Source organism: Myripristis murdjan, chromosome 8 (genome assembly GCF_902150065.1).
Source record: "Myripristis murdjan chromosome 8, fMyrMur1.1, whole genome shotgun sequence".
NCBI classification, from domain to species: Eukaryota; Metazoa; Chordata; class Actinopteri; order Holocentriformes; family Holocentridae; genus Myripristis; species Myripristis murdjan.
The window spans coordinates 7,276,423-7,304,313 of NC_043987.1; the positions used below are offsets into that span (position 1 = coordinate 7,276,423).

Consider the following 27,891-nt stretch of genomic DNA (forward strand, 5'->3'; position numbering starts at 1 on the left):
ATCATCCAGGCCCATGTAAAAAGCAAGGAATCCGTCGAGCTGGAATTTTTGGCATTCAAAGAAGTATTTCTGCATCTTGTACTTTATTGCTGCACACCCCCCATTCGCTGGTCAGCCTTTAGCGGGGCAGAGGGATTGGTGGAGTTGACCGAGATGTGTAGTGAATGGCATTATGGTTATTTGATTTTTTTCCCCCCACCTCACAATGTAACATATTGTGAGGTTACACAGCCATAGGGTTACCATTCATGTATATTTGAATGCTGAAGTTGTACCTCCAGTGGAACTTTTTTTTCTAATTAGCTGGCAAATGTAATGACTATCATGACACAACATTAGTTTTTGCATGGGGAACTGTATTTTTTTGTTGGGTGAATTAAATCCCATGGACATCCATTTTTCTTTCGTTTTTTTCCAAGCTGAACTGGAACATACAGAGATCATAACTCGCTGCCATGTGGGGGCGCTAGTGTGCAAAGTTGCCCACTGTAACTTCACGGAGAGGGAGAGAAGTTGCGGATAGCATGCAAGAAGAACGGTTGCGTATCAAGACTACATTGAAAAAAAAAAAAACATTTTACAGTTACACATTTGCAACATGCAGTTGTGTATAAGACACAGAGAGAGAGAGTGAAATAGAGAGAGAGAGAGAGAGAAATATATTGTACACAGTCTCTTATCAGCATGAAAGCAGACAAATGGAGGAAGACAGCATTGCTATGATTCAATATAACGATTTGTAATGACACAAAACATGTTTTGTATGTGTATACGAGAAACGGAGGAAGACAGGGTGTACATTGTGAGCAGCCGGCTGTGTTTCTGCATAAAAGGAGACATAGCAGCGCTGTATACGAAACTCGAAATGATGGGACACAGTCAAACATTTTGTACTTGCACATTCAAGGGGAACGACAGAGGGAGAAAGAGGGAGAGAGATTTGCACACAGTGTCAGCTGTTTGAGGCATCTTATCAGCATGAAAGGGGACAGTCTTTTTAAATGGAGCTGAATCTCTCTCTCCATAGATACACTGCTATCATTTTATAATTAACAAGTGAAACACTGTGCACCAATCCATCCAAAACATTTGCATCTGAGAGACATCGAGATGTTGGGGGGATGCATGGTGGTGTTGGTGCATAAGTGTCTGTGTGTGTGTGTGTGTGTGTGTGTGTGTGTGTGTGTGTGCTTGGGGGGATGGTTAGAGAGCCTGTCATAACTGTCCTACACAAAGAAGATAAAACTACTAATGGCCTGGGCTTCCTCTAATGGAACGCTGAGCTAAAAGTGCATGTGTGTGTGTGCATGTGTGTGTGTGTGTGTGTGTGTGTGTGTGTGTGTGTGTGTGCATGCGTGCACTTGCGTGCGTGTGTGTGTGTGTGTGTGTGTGTGTGTATCAACTAAACAGCATTCAAAACATCTCTTATTCACGGCTGCTTTATAGCATTCAAGCCCTGTCTTTCTGTCTATTCACAGCTCCATCACTCTCTCCGTATGACATGCAGGTTTCTATTCATATCTACTGTTTCCATGCTGCAGAGCTGCATGCACTGGACCATGCACGCTGAGAAAAGATCCACTTTCCTCCTTCAGAGTACAAACTGCACAAGTCGTATAGTCTCTCTTGCCTGCGTCTTGCCCCACATTATTTGATAATATATTCAGATTCCAAAGTGATTCATTTCTGTTGATTTCTGTGCATTTATGATACAGCACAAAATCGATTTCTTTTGGTGCAAAGCCATGAAATGCGATCTATGTATGGGGGATGAGTACAGGTGTCAATTAAAACAAATTGGAGACAATTGGAGATTTATGTATTTTTATTAGAGGCTGATGGTCTTTTCAATTCTGTGTAGTTCAGTGGGTGCACATCGCTTTCCAAGATTATTCATATCTCTGGCTGAATGATAGGATAAATATAGTAATTACTACGTTCCACCACCATGTAAAGTTATAAAAAGCAATAATGGCATGATGTAATGTGTTAACATCCACACAATATGTTAAGCAAATTTAGATAAAAGCAGGTTCTGTGCCTGCACCTCTTTTACCTTACAGCACATATGAACAAGTGAGCTTTTTATAACACAGGCAAGCATGAGGAGAGGTTTTAGGCAGTGACTATGACTACAAGTGAATAAACAGTGCCCTCTTCTGGTGAAAACAAGGAGGCAGGCAATATTTCCATCAAAATGGTGGATATGTCTCCCTGGTCATATATTATATAAGCATGGTTTATAGCTCCACTCCAACATGTGCATTCAGTCACTTGGAGACTTCAGCAGGCCAAGGATTTGCAAATGTTTTCATGTTTGGTACAACCCCCAGAATAAAGCAGATAAACACATTATCCCAACTACGATCTTGGAATGTTTTGCCTGCTTTGAATAAGAATATAGTAAATGTCATTATGTAATAAGCTTTAACATACAGTGTATTATGGTGTCACTAGCCAACTGAATACAAATCTAACAAAGCTATTCTTTTATTCTCTAGGGATGCCCTCAAATCCTGTTACTCGAGGATCTGTGGAGCCTACAGTGACAGCCTCTTAGCTTTCTCAGCGGCTTATTAACACAAATCTACAAGACTCCAACACATGAGCCAACCATGCCTAATGAGCATAACCTAGTCTCTGGCCACCAGTGATTTAACAGGAGGTGTGGGACCAACCACAACAGGTTTCATACAATGGCATTACAGGTCAAAACCACCTTTTTTCCTTTACATAAGTATTTTATGAAATGTTTGTTGCTTGTTGGTTTTCTTACTTTGTGGCTCTTACTATGCTGAGATGACTAATATTATAAACATCGGGCATTTACTTGACACCTCAGACAGAGCACTTGGCCATGGTGGCTGTTGCATCAATCGAACCTGTGACCTTTTGGTTACAGGACTGCCTTTGTGCACACAAAGCCACCATTTTCCTATTATTTCTAATTATATATGCAGCTGGTGAATTTGCTCTGAAATCTCATCAAGCAGCCTTAAAAGGCTTCTAATATTTTGAAGATTGTGTTGTTCTTGTTCCTCTTTGCATTTATGCTTCATCCTCATATGTTGATGTTGCTCAGAGACTGTAGGATCTTCAGTAGGTCCTTGTTGAACTGCCATGTGTGAAATGTCTGTGGTTTTAATGGTTTTAACCTTGTTATTTTTTAGATATGGCTTTTGCTGCAGCTATTTTTCCATTTCATTTGAATTGGAGGATTGCTTTTTCCATTCCATATGTCTATTACTATTCTAGTATTTTACTAGCTGCTACAAGATTCATTTTAAGTCCCCTGGTTTTTGGAGGAGGTAAATTGAACATGCCAGCAGCTGGTAAACATGTAACCATAGCACTAAGCTGGTATTCACTTGTATTATTTGTACATTCAGTATGTTTTTTTTTTTTTTTTTTACTGTATTTTATCCTCAGTCCTCCGTGAGGCACTTTGCAATAACACTTTATTAAAAGCACTTCAGAAAGTAATATGTCTCAACTTGACTAATTGCCACCTTCTGCAGGGGGAAAATGAAAGCGGGGGTAATGAATCAGAAACAAAAATAAGATTACTTTATTCGCCAACTGCAATAAGTCCATGAATTTGTCTTGATGGCTCTTGCACAGAGACATCAGGACCTAACAAAATAATACAGCACTGTATGTACAGATGCACAATGTGCAGGGAATATTGCACAAGCACACATACTGCAAGATGAATCTCTAAAAAAAAAAAAAAAAAAATACAATAGGGACATTAAGCGTACCTGTGATTCTCAACAGTAGGTATATAGAGACATTAGTGTATAGAGACCACACAATTAGTCTTTATTTTATCCTCAATGCTATGAATATACATATTACTATGCTTATATTATATTGTCCATACATTAATCTGATGTTTACAAGTCCTTAAATGTGAACCTAATCTGTGTGTGTGTGTGTGTGTGTGTGTGTGTGTGCATGAGAGAGAGAGAGAGAGAGAGAGAGAGAGAGAGAGAGAGAGAGAGAGAGAGAGAGAGAGATGCTGTGGCAACATTGCTCTGAATTAGTCTCCAAGTCCATGGGTGTGTTTGACTGCAATGCCTACCATCAGGTATGAACATTCACACCCACTACTAATGAAAAAACACTTTAATATTCCTGTTGGGACTTACAGCATGTCTAGTCAATAATGAGTTTATAGCTGCCTATTTGGTCGGTATGGTATTTTTATTTCCCATGGTATCACTATAATATTCCTATAATATTACAATTGGGGCTTATAGTGTGTCTGTGATACTGATTACAGTTTAGAGTAACAGCGTCGCACTTAATGTATTTTTCTCAGGTGGTGTTGCAGGATTTTCTGCTATATAATTTGATCATGCATGTTGCTGGGCGATGTTTCACTGCAATACTCGCATAGTTTCCATCTTATAGTATAGGCTATTTATCACACGAGCTCTTCCTCTCGATCACACCACCTCGCACGTGCATCAACCGTAAAATCTGATGGTGGTTGTCGCATTATGGCTCGGTGTCCCCGCGAACCAATAACAACCCGAAACCGGACAAAATCTGGTTATATTTGGGAATCATTCTCACGCAGTTGGTCTACGCGATTTACTGACAGAACCGGGTCCAATGGCACTCCAGCGAGGAGCCTTGTGGGTAATGAAGTCCAACGGGGTGACACAATGTGCGTTCTTGTATACAGGCTATCAAAGGGATTCTACTACATTTCCCACAAGACACCGCGCGTTGTTTGAGGTGTGTGAGCGAGAGGGAGGAAGATTAGAGGAATTCGTATGCAGACTTGGAGCTGCGCTGTTGCAAAAATAATGGTAAGCCAACAAGCCCACACCGAATGAATTCGCTCAAAAAATAAAACAACAACACCGTTTGACTAACGTGACAAGCCGGGCGGCATTTCTGACGGCGTCCACGCGGAACGGAGTTAGCCCGAGCTCGTTAGCAGAGTGCTCGCGGAAAGGTAGGAGAGAGTAACGTTAGCCGAGCTAGCAAACAAGCCACTCGAGCTAATTATCGCAGTAGTAAACGCTTTCTGACACCAGACCGAAAGCTACGAAACGGCACAGTGAGTTTTTTGTTCATTACTAACGTTAAAGTGTCGCGCTACTGACGCTGGCGTGGGAGCATGAGACTGTCAGTATGCAACTTCGGTCCGTGGTGTGTGTCAGTTCGCCCGTTAATCTGCCCCCCTCCCCTCTCTGGAGGCTCCCCTTTACGGGAATCTCCGGGCTGCTGAAAAGAGACAGTGACGCTGGAGGGAGCGGATTAGAGGTCCTGGCTACTTTCATTGGCAGATTCTGCAACCCATTACCATATGAGCTGACAGCCCGCATGCCTTTCTGTTTACATCAGTAGTTAGTTGTCCGGGTCGCTGGTTTTTGGCTGCCCCCTCTGCTTGTGTGTGTGTGTGTGTGTGTGTGTGTGTGTGTGTGTGTGTGTGTGTGTGTGTGTGCGCGCTTTGAGGCCATGAAACAGGGAGAGCCAGGCTCATCTTGGCTCAGCCTAACTTTTACGCCGCTATCTGCATGCTGGTCACTAAGCCTTCGTTTTCAGCCCGTCAATTGTTTATAAGCCGCTGCCAGACTTGAGAGAGCTCGGAAGATAGTTGTGTAGTTGTGTAACGGGATTTGAGTCTTTTTTTTTTTTTTTTTTTTTTTTGGTTCCTGTATTTTTCCCGTCTCTCTAGGACTGATCATAGGGGTGCATAAAAAGTGAAGGTGGGAAGATCGTTTGTTTTGTATTACTGGATGATTTAAAGTAAAACTATTGCTAAGGTGTGACACTAGACGACCTGAGAAATCCGTTGGTACGAAACATAGCATGTCATGCTCGATTATCGGCAAGTGGACTAAATATCGCTCCTAAGTTAAGCTAAGTTTTGGCGAGGGAAAAATGGCATCTTCCAAGGGTTTCCTTGACCTCTGACCTCATGATAGGGCAGCCACAGGTCTCTCCTTTGCGGACATGCCCACCCCATGCTATTCCAGTGGAGTTTGGGGAAAAGCCATGCAGGCTTTTACAAATATGGTCTTTTGGTCTGTTGTAAAACGGTTTATTCGTGCAGACTGGGGCTTAAACAGTCTTGGAGTTGCATAAATTGGGTTTGACTGGAAAGTTGAGACTCTTGTGGTTTCAGTGAGCCACATTTCATTCATGTGTGATGATGTTAGCCCCCCACAGTAGCCTTTTCGTTGCAGTGTGACCATTTTTTGGGAACTTGTACGTTAAAATATAAAATGAGCCATTGTGATCTTTAAGATAATTCCAGCTTCATTAAACTTTACATCCACAAACGTGAGGATAAGTGAAAAAACAAAAATCACAAGTAATCACAGTTTCAAATAACAATACTTATGAATCACAATGCATATCAAATTGGCACCCACATATCGTGATAGTGTTTAATCAGGAGATAAACATATCATCCTAGCCCTGGCATAAAGCAGCAGTGCTTTGCTGATTATTGATATGACTTTTGAAATCCAAGTGTGTGGATCTGTGAATTGGAACTTCGGAGCGCCTCAAAATAAGATGTGTTTTTAAACCATTAAGTTGATGTTCATTTTGTGTTTCCCAGAATGAGCCGATGGAATTTGCTCCTTGGGTCTCACCTGTTTTTTTTTTTTCCTGTTACACTGAAAAACTATAGAGGATACTATTGAAAACGATTTCTTGAGACATGGGCTTCCCCTTAATAATTAGAATGGAATTATTATACTGTGGTCACACCCCAATCCAGTAAAGTGGGTCAACCGTCCTGTTTTACAACTTCAAGTAGACTCTAAAAAGTTGGATGATGCACTTATTTAACGCTGTAGTGCCCTTGATCTCAGACATCTTTCTGCTGTATTGTTGGCTGTTGCCTACAACTTGTGAATGTGTATCTTAAAATGTGTTCTTTGTCTGTTTGTCTTATTTCTCTTTAAAAGCACAGAGTCAACTTAATGGCGGACTTGACATTTTTGTCATGGCTTTTCAGCTAGGGTTCTGTGGGGTTACCATTTTATTGTCACATACTGCCAAAATTAAGTTTATGCTCCCTACAAAACTGAAAAAGAGCATGTGAAACTTGAGATTTAATAAAGAAATGAGCATTTATATCCCACAGATTGTGCTGAAAATGTATTTTTTTCCTTTCCCTTTTTTTGGATTCAAACATGCGCTGGTTGAAGAAAAATATCTCCACAGAGCCCTGTTATTTTTCAGGATGTGTTTTATTCCCTGTATCTTTCTCACAGCCTCCCTGTTCTCTTTTTCCTTCACCTTTCTCTTTTTGTTTTCTCCTCCTCTCTTGTCTTTCCACAGGCCCAGCAGTCCAGCTAGCTGCTAGCTTTATCTGTGGGTGTGTGTGCTTTGTGTTATGAGCAGCAGTAAGACGCCTCGCTACAACCGATACTCCGGAGGAGCAGTAGCCACAGCAGCCGTCCCCAGCAGCCCCTCGACCCCCCCAGCAGACTCCGGCAGTGGGGTGAGAGACAGAAAGAGAGATTTTAATTAAAGGCCAACGCAGGCTTGTGTGTGTGTGTGCGTGTGTGTGTGTAGGAGAGAGAGTGAACATCTGCAAAACAGAGCAAATTTAATGAAAAGATTTATGTGGAGGATAATGTCAGCTGATACATTCTCGTAGTAATGGGTCCAAGTATTTTACTGGTTGCATATAACTGTTTTTGTTCAAAAATATCTTCTGTTTTGTCCTTATTTAACTCACTCTATACCGAATTTAATCTCTTCCTTTCCTTCCTTATCCTCCCTTTCAAAATCATCTCCATCCTTTCCTTCACTCACTGTCACTTGTCTATTCATTCATTGCTCCTTACTTCACTTCAGAGCAGGATGGAGGCCTCATTTGGTCCCACCTTCTCAGCCGTGGCTGCTGGAGCTAAAGGTAAGACACACACAAACACACACACACATACACACAGAATCCATTGTAATTGTATCTGCCAACTACTGATCATCATTTTTAATTTCTTCTTTAATTCTTTTTCCTTTTCGGCATTACTGTTGTTTCTCTTTTGGCTTGACAGTCGTTGAGTTATCGGTATGGCTTGTACCTTTCATATTAATGAAGGTTTGGTTGTAGTTCTGGTCAATTTAAATAGAATAAAACAGTGTTTTCCCCTCCATCTTTTCAGCAGAGGGGTCCAGCAGCTACAAGCAGCACCGTAGAACTCCCTCGTCCTCCAGCACCCTCACATACTCCCCCCGCGACGACGACGATGGAATGGTACACACACACACACACGTATACACCCTGTCACTACATCCTTGCAGATATATAGTATAGTGAGATATTTACCTTACATTTTACGTTTTGGCTATCCAATCCAAATAAAAAAAATGCAAAAAACAAACAAACAATTCTTTAGTTATCATGATTGTATTTAGTGAACTATGGGTGGGCCCTTGTCCACGGGACACTATACACGGGACAGTATATCAGGGCTTGGGGTAAAAATACACCTTTTAAATTGTATGAAATGTCAGTTAAGTAGGATAAAGGCAAGATCAAGAATCAAATCTCAAAAATGGCCCTAAAGTAGACTATACTTTATTTAGACTGTTTTTTTACTGTCATTTCCACACTTAACACTTCACATTTCATGCTACTAAGCGTGTGTTTTGGTACAGAGCAGGACTACAGTTTTCTGTGTGTCATAGGCCATGTGTCCACGAGTGTGTAAAACAAAACTCTGATGGGATAATTCAAAGTAAATCCCTCCCTGCATCCCACGCACTTTATAATGAAATGTACTTTCACTAGATGAATAACTCGCCCTCCCTCTCCCCTTAGCCTCCCATCGGCACTCCCCGGAGGTCTGACTCGGCCATCTCAGTCCGATCCCTCCATTCAGAGTCCAACATGTCTCTGCGCTCCACATTTTCTCTGCACGAAGAGGAGGAGGACACGGTATGGCTCACAGCGTAAACACACACACAGGCACAAACGTGCACACACCAGCACACTGAAACACATCTGCACACACAGACACAGTTATACATATACACGCATGCACAAAGACGTACATGTAAAAGGAATTGCAAGATGGTTTCGGGGCTGTGAGCTGTCTAGTTGTGACTTAGCAGCTGAACACAGGACAGTGAAAGAATTTCAATGTCGTAGCATGCAGTGATCACACTACACTGGATTCTTACAAACCACAAGGAAGAGGAAATAAACAAATGAGATTGTGCATGTGTGTATGTTTATGTGAAGGAGCCCCAGGTGTTTGCAGAGCAGCCGTCAGTAAAACTGTGCTGCCAGTTGTGTTGTAACGTCTTCAAGGACCCAGTCATCACCACATGCGGGGTGAGTTTTCCTCTGCACTCTCCATCCTTCTTCCTCGGTCTGTCCCACCAACTTTTTTTGTTTTCCTTTTCACATGTTCAACTCTCCTCACTTCCCTCTTGTTCTGTGCTTTTAGACCTTTTTCTGAGTTAGCAATTTGAGTATTGAGATTTGCAGTTTAATAGCATACAAGATCATATATTGGTAACAGTTCACTTGAGTTCAATTAGATATAATAAGGGAATTACAGGTACATTTGAATGCATTAAAATCATTATTACAACAGAGTATAATAAACACTGCAAAAACATATGTGGTTGAGTACTTACTCATACCTCATGGCGTGACATTAATCTGAGTGTATTTTGTTGTAATTTTGGTTTGTCTTATTATTGTCAGTCTATGTTTCAAATGGGTTTAGAATTTGCCCGTGAAGCAAAATGGACTTAGTTCAACATTTCAGCTGATCTGGTGTTCCTCCTCTGTCCCTCAGCACACCTTCTGCAGACGATGTGCCTTGACTTCAGGTGAGAATTGATTCAGTGCATTGGAATCTAATTTTACTCTATATTCCTATATTCTATTTTAGCCCCAGACAAGTAAAAGTTTAATGAAGAACACGATCACTACTTAATCATCTCTCGCACCTTCACTTCATTGCTGTAGCTTGAATGCTTACTAGACAAAAAAAATCAAATGCAGACATATTATCATAACTCATTGCCTGGCTCTTATTGCTTTACCCAGCACTTCTCTAAGACAGATAAATGTTCTGGGGGCATTGGGATAGTTTTTGCATTTGTTATATAGGCACTGTGGCTTTCACACACGTGCTCTCTTATGATTAGGTGATTGTGTTGCTCTCGTCGTAAGTCACTCTGAATAAACACGTTTCTTGTAACCTTGTGTCCCCTTGCAGACAAGTGCCCCGTGGACACGGCTAAGCTAACAGTCGTGGTGAACAACATCGCGGTAGCCGAGCAGATCGGAGAGTTGTTCATCCACTGTAAATATGGCTGCCGTGCGACAAACAGCAGCGTAGGTGGTGCCACAGCCTCGGCTGCGACGGTGGCCGGGAAACCTGGAGCGTATGAAGTTGATCCGCTGGGCTGCCCGTTCACCATCAAACTGTCCACACGCAAGTAAGGAATGAAGGAGGGCAGAATAGAATAGGGCTGGGCGATATGGACAAAATCAAACATAGTAGTGTAGTACCTTTGAGAGAGTATTGTGAAGATATTGTAGGGATGATTGTTGGTGCTGTCATTAAATATTATAATATATTTTTCATAAACAGTCATCAGTAATGTGTATGTGATGACCAATGAGGCAGAGGCAAACATTTGAATAGGTTGAACAGTCAAATAAGTTCAGAGAATTGCATCCTTATAGTGTTATGCAGCCTTTAAAAGCAGGAAAAAACAACACTTCTGCCATATCACCTCTTAAGGACAATATCGATATGATATTGACATACTGCTCATCCTTGGAATGGCACAGAAGTTTTAGTATGGAAAATCAACTGTTCCTCTTTGATGGATCCAGCTCAGATAAACTTGCATTTACAGAGTCCCAGTATAATTTTGTTGGCTATGGTAAAGATGAAAAAAAGTGAGGATGTCCTTGGATTTCTCAGTAAATATATGTGTGTATAAATAGCCTTTATGACTCACTGCTATACAAGCATTTTTAAAATGAAGGGGAAAAAATAAGACTGTTTGGACACTGCTAGTGACTAGTTTCCCTCTCTTCTCTAATCTCTCTCTCTCTCTCTCTCTCTCTCTCTCTCTGTGCAGAGAACACGAGGTGAGTTGTGACTACAGGCCAGTCCGGTGCCCTAACAACCCCTCCTGCCCTCCGCTGCTCACCATGAACCTCGAGGCTCACCTCAAAGAGTGTGAGCACATCAAATGTCCCCACTCCAAATATGGGTGAGTTACCAACACAAAGTCTTACGTATGTATTGATAGAGAGATAGATTACTTAACTGATATGCAGAAGAGGAAATTATGATGTTGTAGCAGTTATAATATCATTAAAACAGTATCACAATAAATAGAAGAATAGGGCAGAGTTGTACAGTCTGATGATGGTGAGTAAGAGGAATAGATGCCCACACACTTGTGTTCTCTTCTTCACTGTCTTTCCTCCCCATTCCCCTTTTTTGCATTTACAACTGTTTTATGAACTCAGTTTCCTCATTTTCTAATATATCTATATATATTATGTGCTTATTCACCATCTGCCCCTCCTCTCCTCTCTCCCTCCAGCTGCACATTCATCGGTAACCAGGACACATATGAAACCCACCTGGAGGTGTGCAAGTTTGAAGGACTGAAGGAGTTTCTGCAGCAGACAGATGACAGGTGACCCATCTGCTAGAAGTATATACATCAAAAGTCCATTTGTCACTTGTTACACTTGTTCTAGCTGAAAACAGCTGCAACAACATCTCAGTGGCTCGATAACCACCCCTTGTTAGCTTCTAGTTTGCTTTCATTTGGTCTGCACTGCAAAAACAGAGCATATAACAGGGCTTATGAACAGAGGCACATTGGAAGAATGGAAAAATAAAGAAATAAATGCTTTATTTCCTCTCCTCTGTAGTCCAACAGCCTGTCATTACCTTGTGACTCCATCCATACCATTGATATTCACTGTGGGGAAACTGGGCCATTGTCCCCCGCCTTAATTGTACTTCACTTATCTCTGTTAGCCGTGCCTTTGACCTACAAGGAAATCAGATTTTACTGATTAGATGGTCTGTGTGATAGTGTACAGCGCACATTCACTGATAGCAGGTCGGTGATGTGCATTTATTTTAAGAATGCCACTGTAAAGCTGTCACTAAAGTGCTATCTAAAGGTCAAGTTCAAGTTTGTTTTTAGCCTTTAATCACTGTTTACAATCTCCAAGTAATTTATAGGCCCACAGTTAAGAGAAATAAAAACACAGTGGCCAATGGGGAAAAAATGTTAGAAATGGAAAACAGAAAGGGAAATCAAGCAATGGGTGCTGAGTGAGAAATTATCAAATCAAATCAAATTTATAGCTCTTCAGATATAAATATATACAGTATATGCTGATTTTTGTTTGTTAGGTTGACCAGCACATTTTCTACATTTCTGGTAAATGTCAAGGCTTGGTAAAATATAATTCAAGCATAAGTGACTCACTCTTGCCCTGTACCTAAAGTTTGATTATCGTTGTACCATCTCAAAAATGTCCTGTACTGAGTGATTGACCTTGAAGTTAACTCTGGCCTTTGACCCTGTTAGGTTCCATGAGATGCAGCTGACCCTGGCCCAGAAGGACCAGGACATCGCTTTCCTTCGCTCCATGCTGGGCAAGCTGTCTGAGAAACTAGACCAGCTAGAGAAGAACCTGGAGCTCAAGTTCGGTGAGACAGTCAAGAGAAAATCCTAGAGTTTGTGGTATTTTTGTTTTTGTTTTTTTGTTTTTTTCCCTTGCGCAGCCTGGGGGAAGTGGTTTCACATTCACACACGCACATGTGGAAAGTGTACAGCTGTAGTTTGAAGAGCTTCACCGCAGCTGATGGGCGATAAGCACCTTGCTGAAGGGTGGTATCACACCTACACTTTGTTTCTTTGGTTCAAGCCATACTGCAGAAGGTGACGGTTGCATATTTTTATTTGGCTCACTGAGGTTTGCTCTGTTAAATTACTGCTGCACTATGACTTATAAAAAGAAGACAATTGGACTCACAAGTAGCTCATTAATTGCACAGTTTAGTAAAATGTTATCCCACCAGGTTAGACATTTTTGCAGTGTGGGAGTCAAAACGAATCTAATTGCTGTCTTTGTAACATTAGCTAAGCATGATGGACTTGCTCTTTGCTGTAATTTAATACCTCCTCTGGTTTTTATGTCAGTTTGGAACACATGAAGAGCACATGAAGAAATAGCATCTTATATGCTAAGCATAGCTAAGCATCTTCTCATACATAAACTTTGCAAAACCTTTTAGTTAGTTCAGATTACATTCTCATTACAGTTCAGGTAGAGGAGGACAGAAACTTGTGATTTCAAGTGCGAATTTGGTGCCATCTGAGTTCAGATTTCATCGGTCCTACCTAAAGCATGAGTGTTCAGTTTGGAGAAGTGTGAGATAATTTAGTCCTTTAGTCATGTAAAATTTAGAGTGAGCTGAGCACATAGGGCTTCAGCTTGTTTTGGTTTACGACACTGGTTTTCTAAGTGGGGTCCAAAATGAGGACTAGTTCTTTTTCACTTAAATGCTTTTAAACAAGAAATCTGATGTTGATACAGCATCACTGATCAGATGTTAAAATACACTACTCACAAAAAGTTAGGGATATTTGGCTTTTGGGTGAAATTTATGGAACATATAAGAAGTTCACGCTACAGTGATATTATATCATGAAAATAGGGCATTTAAGTAGAAGCATACACTGGTGATTTCCTCATCTCAAACAATTTCTTGAAACAAAAGCCAACAACAGTGGTGGATATACCACAACAAAAAATGTCAGTGTCAATAACTTGTCATGTGCCCTTGAGCATCAATTACAGCTTGACAGCGACGTCTCATGCTGTTCACAAGTCGACTTATTGTCTGCTGAGGCATGGCATCCCACTCTTCTTGAAGGGCGGCCCTCAGGACATTGAGGTTCTGGGGTACAGAGCTCCGAGCCTCTACACGGCGACTCAGCTGATCCCATAGGTTTTCTATGGGATTCAGGTCTGGAGAAAGTGCAGGCCACTCCAGTTGAGGTACCCCAGTCTCCAGCAGCCATTCCCTAATGATACGACCTCGATGAGCTGGAGCATCAAACACCTGATGTGAATTTTGCGGTTAAGCTCCTTGTTAGAGAACAGCAACTTGTGCAAAAAGTACTGAAACATTGAACAGTTGGACATGTGCATTCAAAAGTTTACAGAAGGTCACATTAAGTTCACCTGTAAAGGTTATAATGCATTTTAGGTTCATCCTGAAATTTCACCCGAAAGCCAAATATCCCTAACTTTTTGTGAGTAGTGTATATTGTCTTAATAATTTTAAACAATTTTCTTGTATTTTTAATTTTTTATTTATTATTATTATTTTTTTTTTTTGTGAATTTTAACTAACATGAAGTGGAGGTCCGGAGTTTAATGACAGTCAACCTGATGGGTCCAGAACACAAAAAAGTGTGAAAAACTGTTTGGTTACAAGATAAGTGCATTTTTTAAACATAAGACAAGTGTCTTTTTTTAAATGAGTGTATGTGTTGCAGACGTGTTGGATGAGAACCAGAGTAAGCTGAGCGAGGACCTGATGGAGTTTCGCAGAGATGCCTCCATGCTGAACGTAAGTGTGTGTTTCTGTGTGTCTGTCAGAGAAAGGTAGTGAGATACAGATGTGTATGTTGGCATGAGAAAAATTTGAGGAAGGCGATCAGTCGAAAAGGATGTGAAAGTGTGTGTGGTTGTGTTAGGATAAGATAAGCTTCTCGACATGTTTGAGTGCACAATGCTTGATGGTCATGTATTTGGGAGACAGTAGAAAATGCTATATTTAAGTAAAGAAAATTGCTTTCTTCTACCTCCATTTGTCATCTCTCTCGCTCTTTCTCTGCAGGACGAGCTGTCCCACATCAACGCCAGGCTCAACATGGGCATTTTGGGCTGTGAGTATCATTGCTTAGTTTCCATGTCTCTTTGTCTGTCCTGCTTTTTATTTCTGCTCTCTGCATCGCTCCCCGGCTCCCTCAGTGGAGAATTTTTTTTCAGTAAACCCATGCGAGGAACAAGAATATGTCAAGGTCGATTTTTATGTGATCGTTTGACTAGTGTTAATGGTTTCATTTGAAATGCAAATTTTAATTCTCTGTTCCTCTCTTCTAAACTCTTCTTTCTCTTCTTACCTTCACTCCTGCCTTCCCTGTGACACTCCTGTGTCCCCTCTTCCCTCCCTCCCTCGCTCATTGCCGACCCCCTACCCCACCCCCTGTCTCCTCCTTCTTCCACTTTTCCTCCTCCCTCTCTCCTTCCTTGCATCCTTTTGTTTCATTACCTTTCCCTCCCTCCTCTCTTTCTCCCCCCCGTCCTCCACCACACTGTAAAAAGACCTTTTAAATGTCTCTACTTCATTTGCACTCCGTTCTCGTTCAGTCTCATTTGGAATGAAAAATGCAAATTCCGTCCTTCCCGTCTCTCTGCCTCTTCGTAGCGTACGACCCCCAGCAGATCTTCAAGTGTAAGGGGACGTTTGTCGGCCACCAGGGCCCCGTCTGGTGTCTGTGTGTCTACTCCACTGGAGACCTGCTTTTCTCTGGGTCCTCAGATAAGACCATCAAGGTATAAAAACACACATGCAGACAGATACAGTTGGATGACATGGACAAAATTAAATATCACAATATCTAACCTCAGTATTGATATTGTAGGGATGTCTGTTGGTTTAAAAATATTTCTTATAACCTGGTATAAAAATGTTTCTTATAACCAGTCATCACTGATGTGGATATTATGACAAGCTGGTAGGTAGGGGCAAATAACAGCGGAATTACAGTCAAACAAGAAATGATAAGAAAATTGCATCCCTCTGCTGTAATGGAGCCTTTAAAACCAGTAAAAGACAACATTCGCTCCATAACACAATATTATGATATCCAAAATTCCTGACAGTATCATGTATCATATCACAAAGCCAGTATCATTTCAGTATATTCCCTAGCTCTATGAAGAAACCGAATGGAACATGTAGACATAAAATGTAAAGAAATGTTTGCATGTCAACCATTAAAGGAATACTCCAATTTTTGGGGCATTTTGCCCAAAAAATTTTTTCCAACTGAGACAAGATGTTTGACAACATTTTCACCTCTGTACATTCATATGGGTAATATTTCCTGTTAGCTTAGCATAAAGACTTGATGTCTATGGGGAAATTAGCCTACCTCTGCAAAAAACTGACCTCACAACAACTCTTAGGCTGTCATTGACGTGTTATTCACGTGTGTATTTGAAATACACACATACAATTTGGGCCGGATCTACCTATACCTTCAGCGGTGCACACGGATCACTGCGCTAGATGGTAGGATAAAGATGAACACACACACACAAAATCAAAGATCAGCTTACACTTCAATACCTCCAAATTTGTGGTAATGTTGCATTTTTTTAGTATGTTTATGCATTGCATTTCCTCTCTTTTTCTCAGGTGTGGGACACCTGCACCACCTACAAGTGCCAGAAAACCCTTGAAGGGCACGATGGCATTGTACTGGCACTGTGTATCCAGGGGTAAGAAAACAAACACACACACACACACACACACACACACACACACAGAATGATCATATGGGTTGATTTCAGCTGGAGACAGACAGCTCTTCTCCTGTGCATCATGGATATATGATTTTACTTAACTGCTACTATCTCTTCTGTCTCCATAGAAACCGGCTATACAGCGGCTCTGCAGACTGCACCATCATAGTGAGTGGCATTCAGTTCTTCACTTCATCCTCTTAAGGCCAAACAGGCAGTCCACATTTTCAACTTTGGCATGTGCTATTTGAGTGTTCTTATGAATTTGTGTCTTTCTGGTGTGTGTGTGTGTGTTTTTCTCTACAGGTGTGGGACATCCAGACCCTGCAGAAAGTGAATACTATCCGTGCGCATGACAACCCTGTCTGTACGCTGGTCTCCTCCCACAACATGTTGTTCAGTGGCTCCCTCAAGGCCATCAAGGTACGCTATACACACTACGCCATTTTCAAACACTGCCGCAGCTGTGTTACTTTTCAATTAATTTAACCAGATTTTACTCCACAGCATAGAATAAAGCCTGTAAAACAGTAAAATTGGATTGGGTTTTAATAGAAAGGATGATGTATTATAAATTATGGTTATATAATATCAACTACATAGGAAGACTGGCTTTCATGTAGCCTTAAACAATCATATTAAAGTATCCAACTGCTTTTTAGGTTTGATTGTGTTACTTGATGGAGACATACAGAAGCTTAAGGCTACAGTATTACAAAAAATATGTGGCTGTCACATTGCTTAATCCTCTTTGGTTGCACGGTTATTTAATTGTGCATGTTGTGTAATTGTATTAGTTTTACCTCAGAGCCGTTGAGCTACAAAGAGATTTGCCATTGAAATGGGTAATGCCTTTGTTGTTCCAAATACCCGTAGGATTATAATTTTCGATAAGCTAATGTCAGAAAATTAAAACAACTCCAGCCAGCAAGCAGACTTTTGGCTAATATTGTTTAGCAACAAAATTTAGTTTCTGGAAGTGAAACCTGAATCACTGGAAGGATTAAAAAGGCGCTTTGCAGTAGCCATCCTTTTGGATTGAATCACTTTAATTTTTAAACTTAACAAGTACAGCTGAGTAATAGTTGCTTGGAATCAACACCATATTTACAACACATTATGTGACATAACTTCCTTATCAAAATGATGAAGCAGTTTTTTAATATACAAGTATATTGGAGAGACTGAGATGTTTTCTTAATAGGTGTGTCGGTTAAAAGTAGCTTCTAGATTGTTCTGTGGCAACAGATTTCAGCTAGTTGAGAAAAATTTGTAACTGCTGAATACAAAAGTTGTCTAGGGGGTTAATGCTGCCAGCAAAAATAGTGACTATAATCGCTTAACAATTACCAGATCTGAGCCAGGATAAAAATAATTATGAAAATATGGCTCTCCAGGGCAACAATTTGAAAGCCACTGCAGCAGAGTGATTTTGTGAGGAGAGCAGGAGCAGTGGAATAATCAATTGTAAGAGGAGGTGGAGAGGGACAATAAGGAGAGATTGGCATCTAGAAGAGGCTGTAGTCCTGTCGTCATCACCATGGTTACGGAGGTGTGTGTGTGTGGGGGGGGTGATCTCAGCAGTCGCACACAGGGACTTTCCTTTCTTGCTCAACTCTCTCTTTCTCTTGCTGCGTCTCTCTTCCCCCACGCTATCTCAGTGATTCTCTCCATTTCAACTCAGTGACCTCATCTACTTACTTAGCTGTTTTTATTGCTTCATCCATCCACTCCCACCCACCGGGTGCGTGTGTGCATGTGGAAGTAATTTCTCCTAGTTTTTAATTTCAGTGTAGTTTTGGTATTGTTATGGTGGTGACTCAGCAAAATGTCAGATGTCATAATTAAAAAAAAGAAGCAAACATTTGTTGGAGCGTGATTTAAAGGTCACAGTATCGAGTCAGTATTTTGATAAAGTGAATGACGCACTCGAGGCAGAAATGCATAACAAAATGACTTATGAAGATGATGTTATTTGCTGCAAATTAAGTAGGTTATAATACAATACACTATATAATGAACACTATATAATGTAGATGGTCTGTCAGCTAGTCCAAAAACATAAGAAAAGGACTGTCACCCTTAGTTACACGTCGTGTATGTTAAAACAGCATCTTAAACATCTCACCTGTAACATCCTTCTTTTTATACTTAACATTCATTAGAAATCTGGAACAGCTGACTTGATGGTCTTAGTAATTTACTTTTTTTGTTATTTTTAATTTTATTTGTTTTTATCTGCAAAGCTGTGTTTTTGTTTTTTTTTTTGCTGACATGCTTCCATCTTCACTGTTTGCCCCTGTAGGTTTAGGCTACATACAGGTGATGTTTTCCCCCATAGTGCCACCCCGTACATTTTTTTTTTTTTTTCGATTGAATATTGTACTGTGGTGCTGGCAATACACCTTGCATCTCTTTGCAAAAGAAGAAAACCCCTCTACTTTTGTCTGGGAAGTGTCACTGTGCAAACCAAGCACTTTTGCCCTGTGCACATTTGTCCGAGACCTGCCTGACATCTTTTGCACGCAAGCAGAAACCATCATCTGTGTGTGGCCTCAGTCAATGAAGTCGACTTTGGTTTTAACTTGAACGATTTCATTAACTTTGTATATGTGTGTGCAGGTGTGGGACATTGTGGGTACGGAGCTGAAGCTGAAGAAGGAGCTGACTGGTCTGAATCACTGGGTCAGAGCGCTGGTGGCCTCCCAGAACCACCTGTACAGCGGCTCCTACCAGACCATCAAGGTATCCACTGCAGATGAGTGTGTGATATAACGGCTTTGAGTAATGCTGCGTTCATTTCATCTCGGAACTTGGAATTGCCATTTCATAAATTTCCAGCCTTTGACAACGTTGCGTTCATGCCATCAACTCAGCAAAAATGGATCCCTAAAAGAAGAAACTCTGCATTTTCTTCCAGGGGGAATATCAAAAGTATATGCAGCAGATTTTGGCACAAGTAGAAAATAAACATTATGATTTTGATTGAAATGGTAATTTATTTTCTGCCATTTTTATAATCTCTGATGTCACTTGAATTGAAATTGGAGAGCTCTGAAATGATACCTTCATTTTCAACTTGTAACTCCCAGTTGAATGACCATTTGGTTTGCTATTTCACACGTCAGAGCTTGTTTTTAACAAGGTCCAAGTTGGAAGTGAACGCACCATAACACTGGAATAACACATACACTGATGTTTTATTTGACACAGGTCAAATAAAAGCAAGTGAAACGTTTTGGTCAAGGCAGCGTACATACATGAAAACAAGAAGCAGGAGACAAGCAGAAACAGTGCAAACTAGCCCCAAAGTTAGCACATCGGTTGTCATAGCAACCAGTAAAGTACAGCTAGAATTATGAGCTCAGCTGGAGCACTTCTTTGAAGAATCGGATCGCTTGATCGAGATCAGTTATGCACCCTGTGTAAATAATAGTTTAAATACACTCCCTGCTGAGTGTGTGTATATGTGTGTGCATATATGTGTGTGTGTTGTTTTTTTTCCTGTAAGTGATGCTAGTTGAAGACATGCACACATGTTTAGGCCAAAAAATTGTGTCCTTGTGTCTGTGTCTTCTGTTATTGTCACTGTTGAGCTCATTTGGATGTTAATTAGTTTTAGCACAGAAACCTTTCCTGACTGTGGAGCTGGAGTTGGTGTGTGTGTCTGTCTGTGTATATGCGTGTGCACTTGTATTTATGTGCTGTGTATCATTGAAGGCATCCGGATGTGTTGTGGCCAGTAATTAGGTGCTGTCCTAAATATATGAAAAGGACTTTGTGTCTGTCTTTGCCAACTTAATTCTCATGGCTTACTGTTCAAAGCACACTGTGTGCCTGTCTGTCTGTGCGTCTGTCTGTCTGTCTGTCTGTCTGTCTGTCTGTCTGTCTGTCTGTCTGTCTGTGTGTGTGTGTGTGTGTGTGTGTGTGTGTGTGTGTGTGTGTGTGTGTGTGTGTGTGTGTGTGTGTGTGTGTGTGTGTGTGTGTGTGTCTCTCTGTCTCACTAGAGCTGGTCACTAATGAATACCCCAAGGACACTGTTGAGAGATAAAGTGAAGGACAGAAAAGAGAAAGTAGAGGCAACTAGAGCCTGGTTGTGATCACGAGGGACTTCGGTAGAGGAATGAGGAAGAGAGGATAAAAAGATAGGAGGAAGGTGGATAAAGTAGACTTTGCTCCATTTTACTATGGGTATAAACAAAGCAGACAGTCTCTAGATAGTGTTTAGTCTTAAAAGTTTTTCAGAACAGTTTAAACCAGTGTTATGCCAGGAAAGTTGTGAAAAATATAATCAACATTCAGTTAAAAAAAAATCTTTTTGGGCAGAATAGCCAATGTTAAACCAGGAAGGTCCTTTAACACCGTTTAGTCAGGTTAAGCCTGAGATTTCATTTTGATAAGTACTACTCATTGTTGTAATACTCATTTTAGCATGTGCTTAGGTGTGTCACCAAGTGTTAAGGGTCTGTGGCGTTGATAAGTAGGTGTGACTGCTGTTTACTGGGGTTGGTGGTGATTCAGAGAAACCTCTGCAGGGATTCCCCGCAAGAATCTCCATCAAGAATATTCAAAACTGTGATCTCAGTTTAAACTTTTTTCTGTGTATTGCTTGTCATGCGTTTACTTCTGTAGTCTAGTGCACCAGAAGACATGAATGACGTCATGTCACCCCAAGCAGAACAGCTAATCATTCAAGTGTAGGAAAATGAGGAAGGACAAAATATCTGTTGATGAGTGCCAAAAACTGAGAAGCAGTCAGTGTTTTTGAGGGTGACAAACATCATCCATGTAAAGCACATTTTATACTTTAATGAAATGGTCTCTGCAAAGCGTCTCTGCATGTAAACTGATGCTGTTTGATGTATTTGGGGTTGAGAAAGGTCTCTGTGCAGGCGTCGCATCAAGGCTGTGCAGTTGTAATGGTAGCTCATGAGGCAATATTTATGTACAAATGCACATCAATGCAAAAATATGAAAGGTTCAAAGGCTGCCACATAAGTGACATTCACGCTTTACATTGCACTTATTTTATATCCAACTATAAAATACACAAGCAAATACATAAGCAACCAAGATAAGTACTTCTCATTTGTTAATGAAGATAACCGCAACATACTCACATTATGTCAGATGCTGTGCTCAACACTGCTTTGGTCAGTTTGGGATTAAAAAAAATGTGTGAATCCCTGTGCTGTGATGGGATTTGTCTGTTTGATCACCTCAGGTGTGTTCCTCCCTGCTCCAACCCTGTAACATCCAAACATCAAGTCCTGTGTAACATAACAAGTGTGTTGCTTACTACAGGTCTGAATTAGGTATCAAAGGCACAGCCAGGCTGAAAAGTCATTACAGACCACAAAGACTAGGATATAAGATTATATAGCTCCCATATAGCAGGGGGGCTGGAGACTGAAATTATATAATCTTTGGCCTGACAGAGAGAGAGGGAGAGCATGTGAGAAAGTGTATCATCTCTATCTCTCCTCCGCATTCTGTGGCCTGTCTCAGTACTGCGTCGTGATTGGCCAGCAGGCGGTTAGGCTACTGATCACTCCACCGCGTGTTGCCATGGAGACGGAAATTGACAAGTTGCAGCTGTTCTGCAGCTCACTTTTTCCACTGCTGATAAGACCGATTCTGTGTTTGTATGTGAGTGTACGTGTCCGAGTCTGTGCTTATCCTCTCCTGTGGTATGGAGTCCAGTAACTCACTCTTCAATCTCTGTGCCTTTATCCCTCTCTCCCGCCTCCTCCTACTCTCTCACCTCTCTCTTTCCCTCTCTCTTCTTTCCAACCATCACTCTCTCTGTCACACCAAATCCTCCTCGCTCAATGCCTCTATCCTCTCTCTGTCTCTCTTTGACCCCCCTCCTCCTCCTCCCACCTCCCCCCTCTGTCAGATTTGGGACATCCGGTCTCTGGAGTGTGTTCATGTCCTGCAGACCAGTGGGGGCAGCGTCTACTCCATCGCCGTCACCAACCACCACATCGTCTGTGGCACCTACGAAAACCTCATCCATGTAAGGGGGATGGTACACATGCTAATACAGTATGCAGGCACACACACACACACACACACACACACACACACACACATTTGAACACCAAAACTCTCACTGTGCACATTCTGCCTCATCTCATCTTTTTGTGTGTGTATTTTGCAGCTACTATAAGTCATTCAGCTGGCTGCCTCACCCCCCCAATAATACTAGTAATAGTTACAACAATAATACTAATGAACTGCTGCTCTAGCAAATGATGGACGCAGCTATAGACACTATCAACTTGAATGCCGCATTGAGTTGAAGTGGTTTGGCAAAGCATGGAATTGTTACCTAGAAATCCCTGTTTCAAGACCAATATCCACCAAACTATTGATGATGCTTTCTTCATTGATTCAGTTTATTTCATGATCTCTTTATCTACTGACCCAGAACTCAGTTTCTGATTGAAACTGATGAATGATGCTACACAATAGAACCTCTGTTTACCTAGCTCTGTTTTACTGGGTTTGATTGCACTGTAATTTATTTTCTCTCCCCTATCATGTCTGTGTCTATAAATGAGTGTATGCAGTCCAAAGTGACCTTTTCTACTGTGCCAGGTTAATTTCCTGAGTTGAAGTCACAGACTTAAATGAAATAAATTGGACATGTCTGCCACACCTTCCCCAAATGCCAAGATGGCTGCAGATGATCATGAATTACGTGCTTGTTTCATGTTTCTTCATCCTTGTTTCCTCATTGTTTATCTCCTGCCTGAAATCTGTCCTGAGCAAAACCACAATGTTGGCCAAGCCTTGACTTAACAAAGCAAACCACTTCTGAAGTAGTCTGTCGTGGGATCATTAATCATCAGTTTTAACTCAGTACAGATAAACACATCCTGTAATTTGTCCTGCTGTCACACACATCCTCTAACATGCAGCTGTGAACTTGCACTTCTCTATTTGTATCTTATTTTATTTATTTATTTATTTTATGGTTTAATGTCAGTGTGCTTTCTAGTTGAAAGAGAGTAAAGTCTGGGGAAAACTAACTTTTTCACCTACATGCAACAGTCGCTGATGGATTTTGCACTTCAACAACTACTTGGTCTATTTTACAAGTCAACATGCTTTTTAGAAATTATAAAGATACTGAGTATCAGCCTCAAAACAACATATTTGTGCGTCCCTAATGCTTATGATGATGGTGTATGTGCCTCTCCTGTAGGTGTGGGACATTGAGTCTAAGGAGCAGGTTCGCACTCTGACAGGTCACGTGGGAACGGTGTACGCTCTGGCTGTCATCTCCACCCCGGACCAGACCAAAGTCTTCAGCGCCTCCTATGACCGCTCACTCAGGGTGAGGACGTAGTTAGTCCCATCAACTGACTATTGCTGCAAGACAAATTAAATAAGCCAAACACAAATGGTTGAACTCTGTTCATAACACAGTTCAGCTCCATGTCAGGACAGAATAAAGCTTGAATCGAAGTAGAAGCAGCTGTTTTTTGACAGTGCATCCTGCATCATAGGTGGAAAGAATTATGGTTGTTGTAGTAAAGTGCTAGACAGTGTTCAGTCTCTGTTTTTGATAACTATGATGATGTGAAACAGCAGTTTCAATGCTAGCTTTGTTCTCAGTGACACCCCCCATGAAACTAAGACAAAAACTTACTTATTTGGCTTCTGTGTGGATTTATGCCAAATTTGTACTGTTTATGTGTCTTTAATGTGTGTATGGCCGTGTGTGTACTGTAGGTGTGGAGCATGGACAACATGATCTGTACCCAGACCCTGCTGAGACATCAGGGCAGCGTCACGGCTCTAGCCGTCTCCAGGGGGCGCCTCTTCTCCGGAGCTGTGGACAGCACCGTCAAGGTACGCTGGAGCCTGGTCAACCTGTCTGTCTGTTTTCCACTTCCTCATTCTGCTCTTATATCTGTCTAACCAGAGATTTTCAAACCTTTTTATACATCTGGTCACATGCTGTCATGAAATAGTAGGTGTAAATCGGCAGTTCCTGTATGTTTGTCATTTTTGCTTTGTTGAATATCTTCAAGTAATGATCTCTCTCTCTCTCTGTCTCTCTCTGTCTCTTTCTGTCTGTCTCTCTCTCTTTCTCTTTCTCTCGCTCTCTCTGCCCCCCACCCCCCTCTCTCAGGTGTGGACGTGTTAGAGGAGCGGTTAGCTCAGCAGCTGCCCAGTCAGCCCTCAAACAGACTTCACATTTTTATGTGTCAGAAGGACCCTTATGAACTTTAACAAGATGAACTTTAACCTTTTCACACGGTTTTCTTCTCCACACCCGTTTCTCTGATTGTGATTCTTCAGCCACAGACCAGTAACCGCCACTTAAGGATCCAGCTGCATCTAAGCTATTTTACTTAAGTGTTACTTTATAAACTTAAAAAAAAAAAAAAAATCCCTCTGACCTTGACCTCATAGTTTGGGTCATGGGGTCAAGTCGGGGCCACACTCCTCGTGACCTCAGCACCAGTGCATTATTGGACAAAACGGGACGAGCTGCCTTACGCTTGCACCAACCACGACGCTGCACCAAGCCAGGCTCTTCTCTGATTGGACGCTGCTTCCCTCGAATCAACGCAGCAAGCAGAGAGGATTATAGGCAGACCGTAGACTGTCCTGCCTGCTTTTTGTGAACGCAGCTGCCACTGAGGAACTGTACTGATGATGCCTATAACAAAAAGTAAAAATAAGTACAGGCTGGTTTCACAGAGCGGGAGGCCACGGTTTGCAATGTCTGTTTTCTCCAGAGCAGGATCCCAGAATGCACAAGAGCAAAGAAAATCACTGAGGTTCCGTCTGCCTCATGAAGACCAGGTCACTTTATTTAAAATAAAGTGGTGGTGGTCGTGTAATTTTACTTTTTCATACTTTATTCCTGTTGGGAAAGTCCTCTGGTTTGCTCCATCTAGAGATCATGGTTCAGGTAGAAGATGAAGCTCGGTGTGTCTACTCTCTACCGCAACCAGCTGGGAAACTTTGCTCCAGTCTGAGCCAGATGAAAGTCTGAGATAGGAAGTTCACATTTAGGTCAAATCATGTGTGTAAATCATTTTTAGTTTTTGTGTTATTGTGCTTGGAGCACCGGATGTGTGAGATCCCTAGAAACAGGACACTACAAGTGCCAGAAAGCTTAGACAATGACGGGAAAATTTTTCAGAGCTTGGATGTTTTATTTTCTGTGATTGGCAGCTTACCTGACAGCATTGTCCTGATGTGGTTTGCCCCGCCCCCCTGGTACTGAACGAAGATGAAAACAAATGCAATGGAAAATATGCAGATCTGTGTTGGACTGAAGACATGGGTTAAACCTGAGACTGACACATGGAGATCAACGGTTAAGTTGAGGCCTCATGTAAAGGCCATGGTGTACTTGCTATAATACGAATTTCAGCAGGTTTGGTTTCTGTTTTGGCTCACCGGGCTCTGCATTGTGCATGAGCTTGTTGGTCAAACCAGTTGACTTCTTCACCCAGCAGCCCACAGTGCAGGACTGTCTGTGGTGTGTGTAAAATGTCACAAAAATGGTTGCGTTCCCTTGTGGAAACGCGTTTCCTTCTCCAGTTCATTTTTGTTTCCATCTCTATGCTAACATCACGCCATGAAACCCTTTTTGTAAATGAACGGTTCACATTCTCGGCTGGCTAAGCTTGTTCGAGGTTATCTGCATTTTAATGACTGAAGAACCTGCTTTTAAATCCTCACATTACCTCAGCTGCTGTTGTAGCTTCTTAGTCTAGAAGCTGCGAGATTATGTAGAAGAATATATCTGCTGTGCTACATTTACGCTAATTTGTTTGGATTTCACCCATTAATAGAATGCATGGCTGGAAAAGGCACTCAAATGTTGCTGGTTGCCTTTTAGAAATAAAGTCACCAGGGGGTCCGAAGGTTTCAAAATAGTCTCGTGACGAAGGTGTCAGCAGTGGCTTTTGTCACTGCTGATTCCAGTGACTGAGGCACCTCTTAAATCTTCATGCACCTCTACGTGTGTTTAGTGTAAATGAACAAGAAGCAATGCAGTCAGTAGACACACATTTGTATTCAGCAACGTGTTAGACTGTTTCGAGCAAGGCTGACTTCATTGCAAATGTACACCACTGTAAGCAGCAGGTTTAACCCATGTCTGGCCCTCAGAGGGGCGTTTCATATTTGAATCAGACGATGTCTGGAGGACGGGGAGTTAACATCTTTACAGTGTTTGTAAAGCGAGAACTCTCCAAATTCTGGACAGAGGAATACACACTCCAGTAGGGATTTGAGGGAGATACAGACTTTGTGAATACGTTGTTTTTTCTCCTTGTTAATCTTGGAGGAGTCACCCAGCTCATCTCTGTGAAACCAGCCTTTGACGTATCTTTTAATAAGTGAACACTTTAAAATGAGAAGACAGATCTATAGATTTACTGAGTTTTATATTAGTGCCATGATAGAGCTGTATCCAGAGCCACCCGATGGTTGTATAGTTGTTGAAAGTAACAAAACAAGGACAGTGCCGAATCTGAACATGTGCCCATGAGAATGACTCACTTTGGCCTACATAACGAAGAGAGGGAGAGAGAAAAACAACTGTGTGTGTGAGAGTCTGTGTGTGAGTCTGTGTGAGTCTGTGTGTGAGAGTCTGTGTGTATGTTTAAACGAGTGCCATATGTGTGGATGTGAAGGTAGAAAAAACGAAACTGATGTGGCAGATTGTCTTTTTCTCCCCTTCCTCCCCTCTCTCCTCTCTCTGTTTTGCCGTTAACTAACTGGTTAGAATGAACTGAAGCACTGATTAACCGACTGTCATATGAACTGTGTGTGAGACTGTGTGGACCGGTGCTTTGCCAGGTAGAAGGCCGCCGTTCGCTTCAAGCGCGTTTGTACAATAAAGCGCCAACACTCCTACAGGCGAGTAGAGATACTCCACCATTAAGCTGAAGTCCAATCCTTCACGTCCTAAGTTACAGTAGAGGACCCACAGTGTAATTCCTGTGTCCAAACAACAGCAGCAGCGATATGTCTTTATCTGCCTGCTCAGTATACCTGTGAGAGCTTTCAAGCTTGAAAATAATCTATATTCACATGAAATTCAGACGTACTGAATTATTTTGAGCTGAATTAGGTTTTTGCAAAATCCTGGCTGTCATTTCAAGCCAGGTCTGGCCACTACCTTGCCTTGGTAAGCAGGGGAGGAGAGGGAAAGAGAGGAACGTGTCTTCACTGATCATGGTTTCATTGATTTCTTGTATACTTGTAATCACGTAAGCCTATTTGATCGTTGATCAATAAAACTGTTGTACACTTTG

The 27,891-nt window shown here is 41.5% G+C and overlaps 1 protein-coding gene across 5 annotated transcripts; it reads left to right on the forward strand.

Annotated features, from left to right (window-relative positions):
• Window positions 1-4,630: 4,630 nt before the first annotated feature.
• Window positions 4,631-27,891, forward strand: traf7 (TNF receptor-associated factor 7). 5 transcript variants are annotated; one of them, XM_030058909.1, is made up of 22 exons: window positions 4,631-4,820; window positions 7,315-7,477; window positions 7,837-7,894; window positions 8,148-8,236; window positions 8,804-8,920; window positions 9,227-9,319; window positions 9,792-9,825; window positions 10,218-10,440; window positions 11,095-11,229; window positions 11,569-11,664; window positions 12,577-12,698; window positions 14,557-14,630; window positions 14,901-14,949; window positions 15,492-15,619; window positions 16,488-16,570; window positions 16,723-16,762; window positions 16,901-17,017; window positions 19,217-19,339; window positions 22,494-22,613; window positions 23,808-23,939; window positions 24,338-24,457; window positions 24,741-27,891. In XM_030058909.1, exons 2-22 carry the CDS (start codon window positions 7,370-7,372, stop codon window positions 24,753-24,755), a joined length of 2,076 nt encoding a protein of 691 aa, XP_029914769.1. In that variant the 5' UTR covers window positions 4,631-4,820; window positions 7,315-7,369; the 3' UTR covers window positions 24,756-27,891. The 5 variants fall into 5 exon arrangements, with proteins under 5 accessions (XP_029914769.1, XP_029914766.1, XP_029914768.1 ...); XM_030058906.1 differs by having other exon boundaries at window positions 4,632-4,820; window positions 8,145-8,236; XM_030058908.1 differs by lacking the exon at window positions 4,631-4,820 and adding an exon at window positions 4,848-4,969 and having other exon boundaries at window positions 8,145-8,236.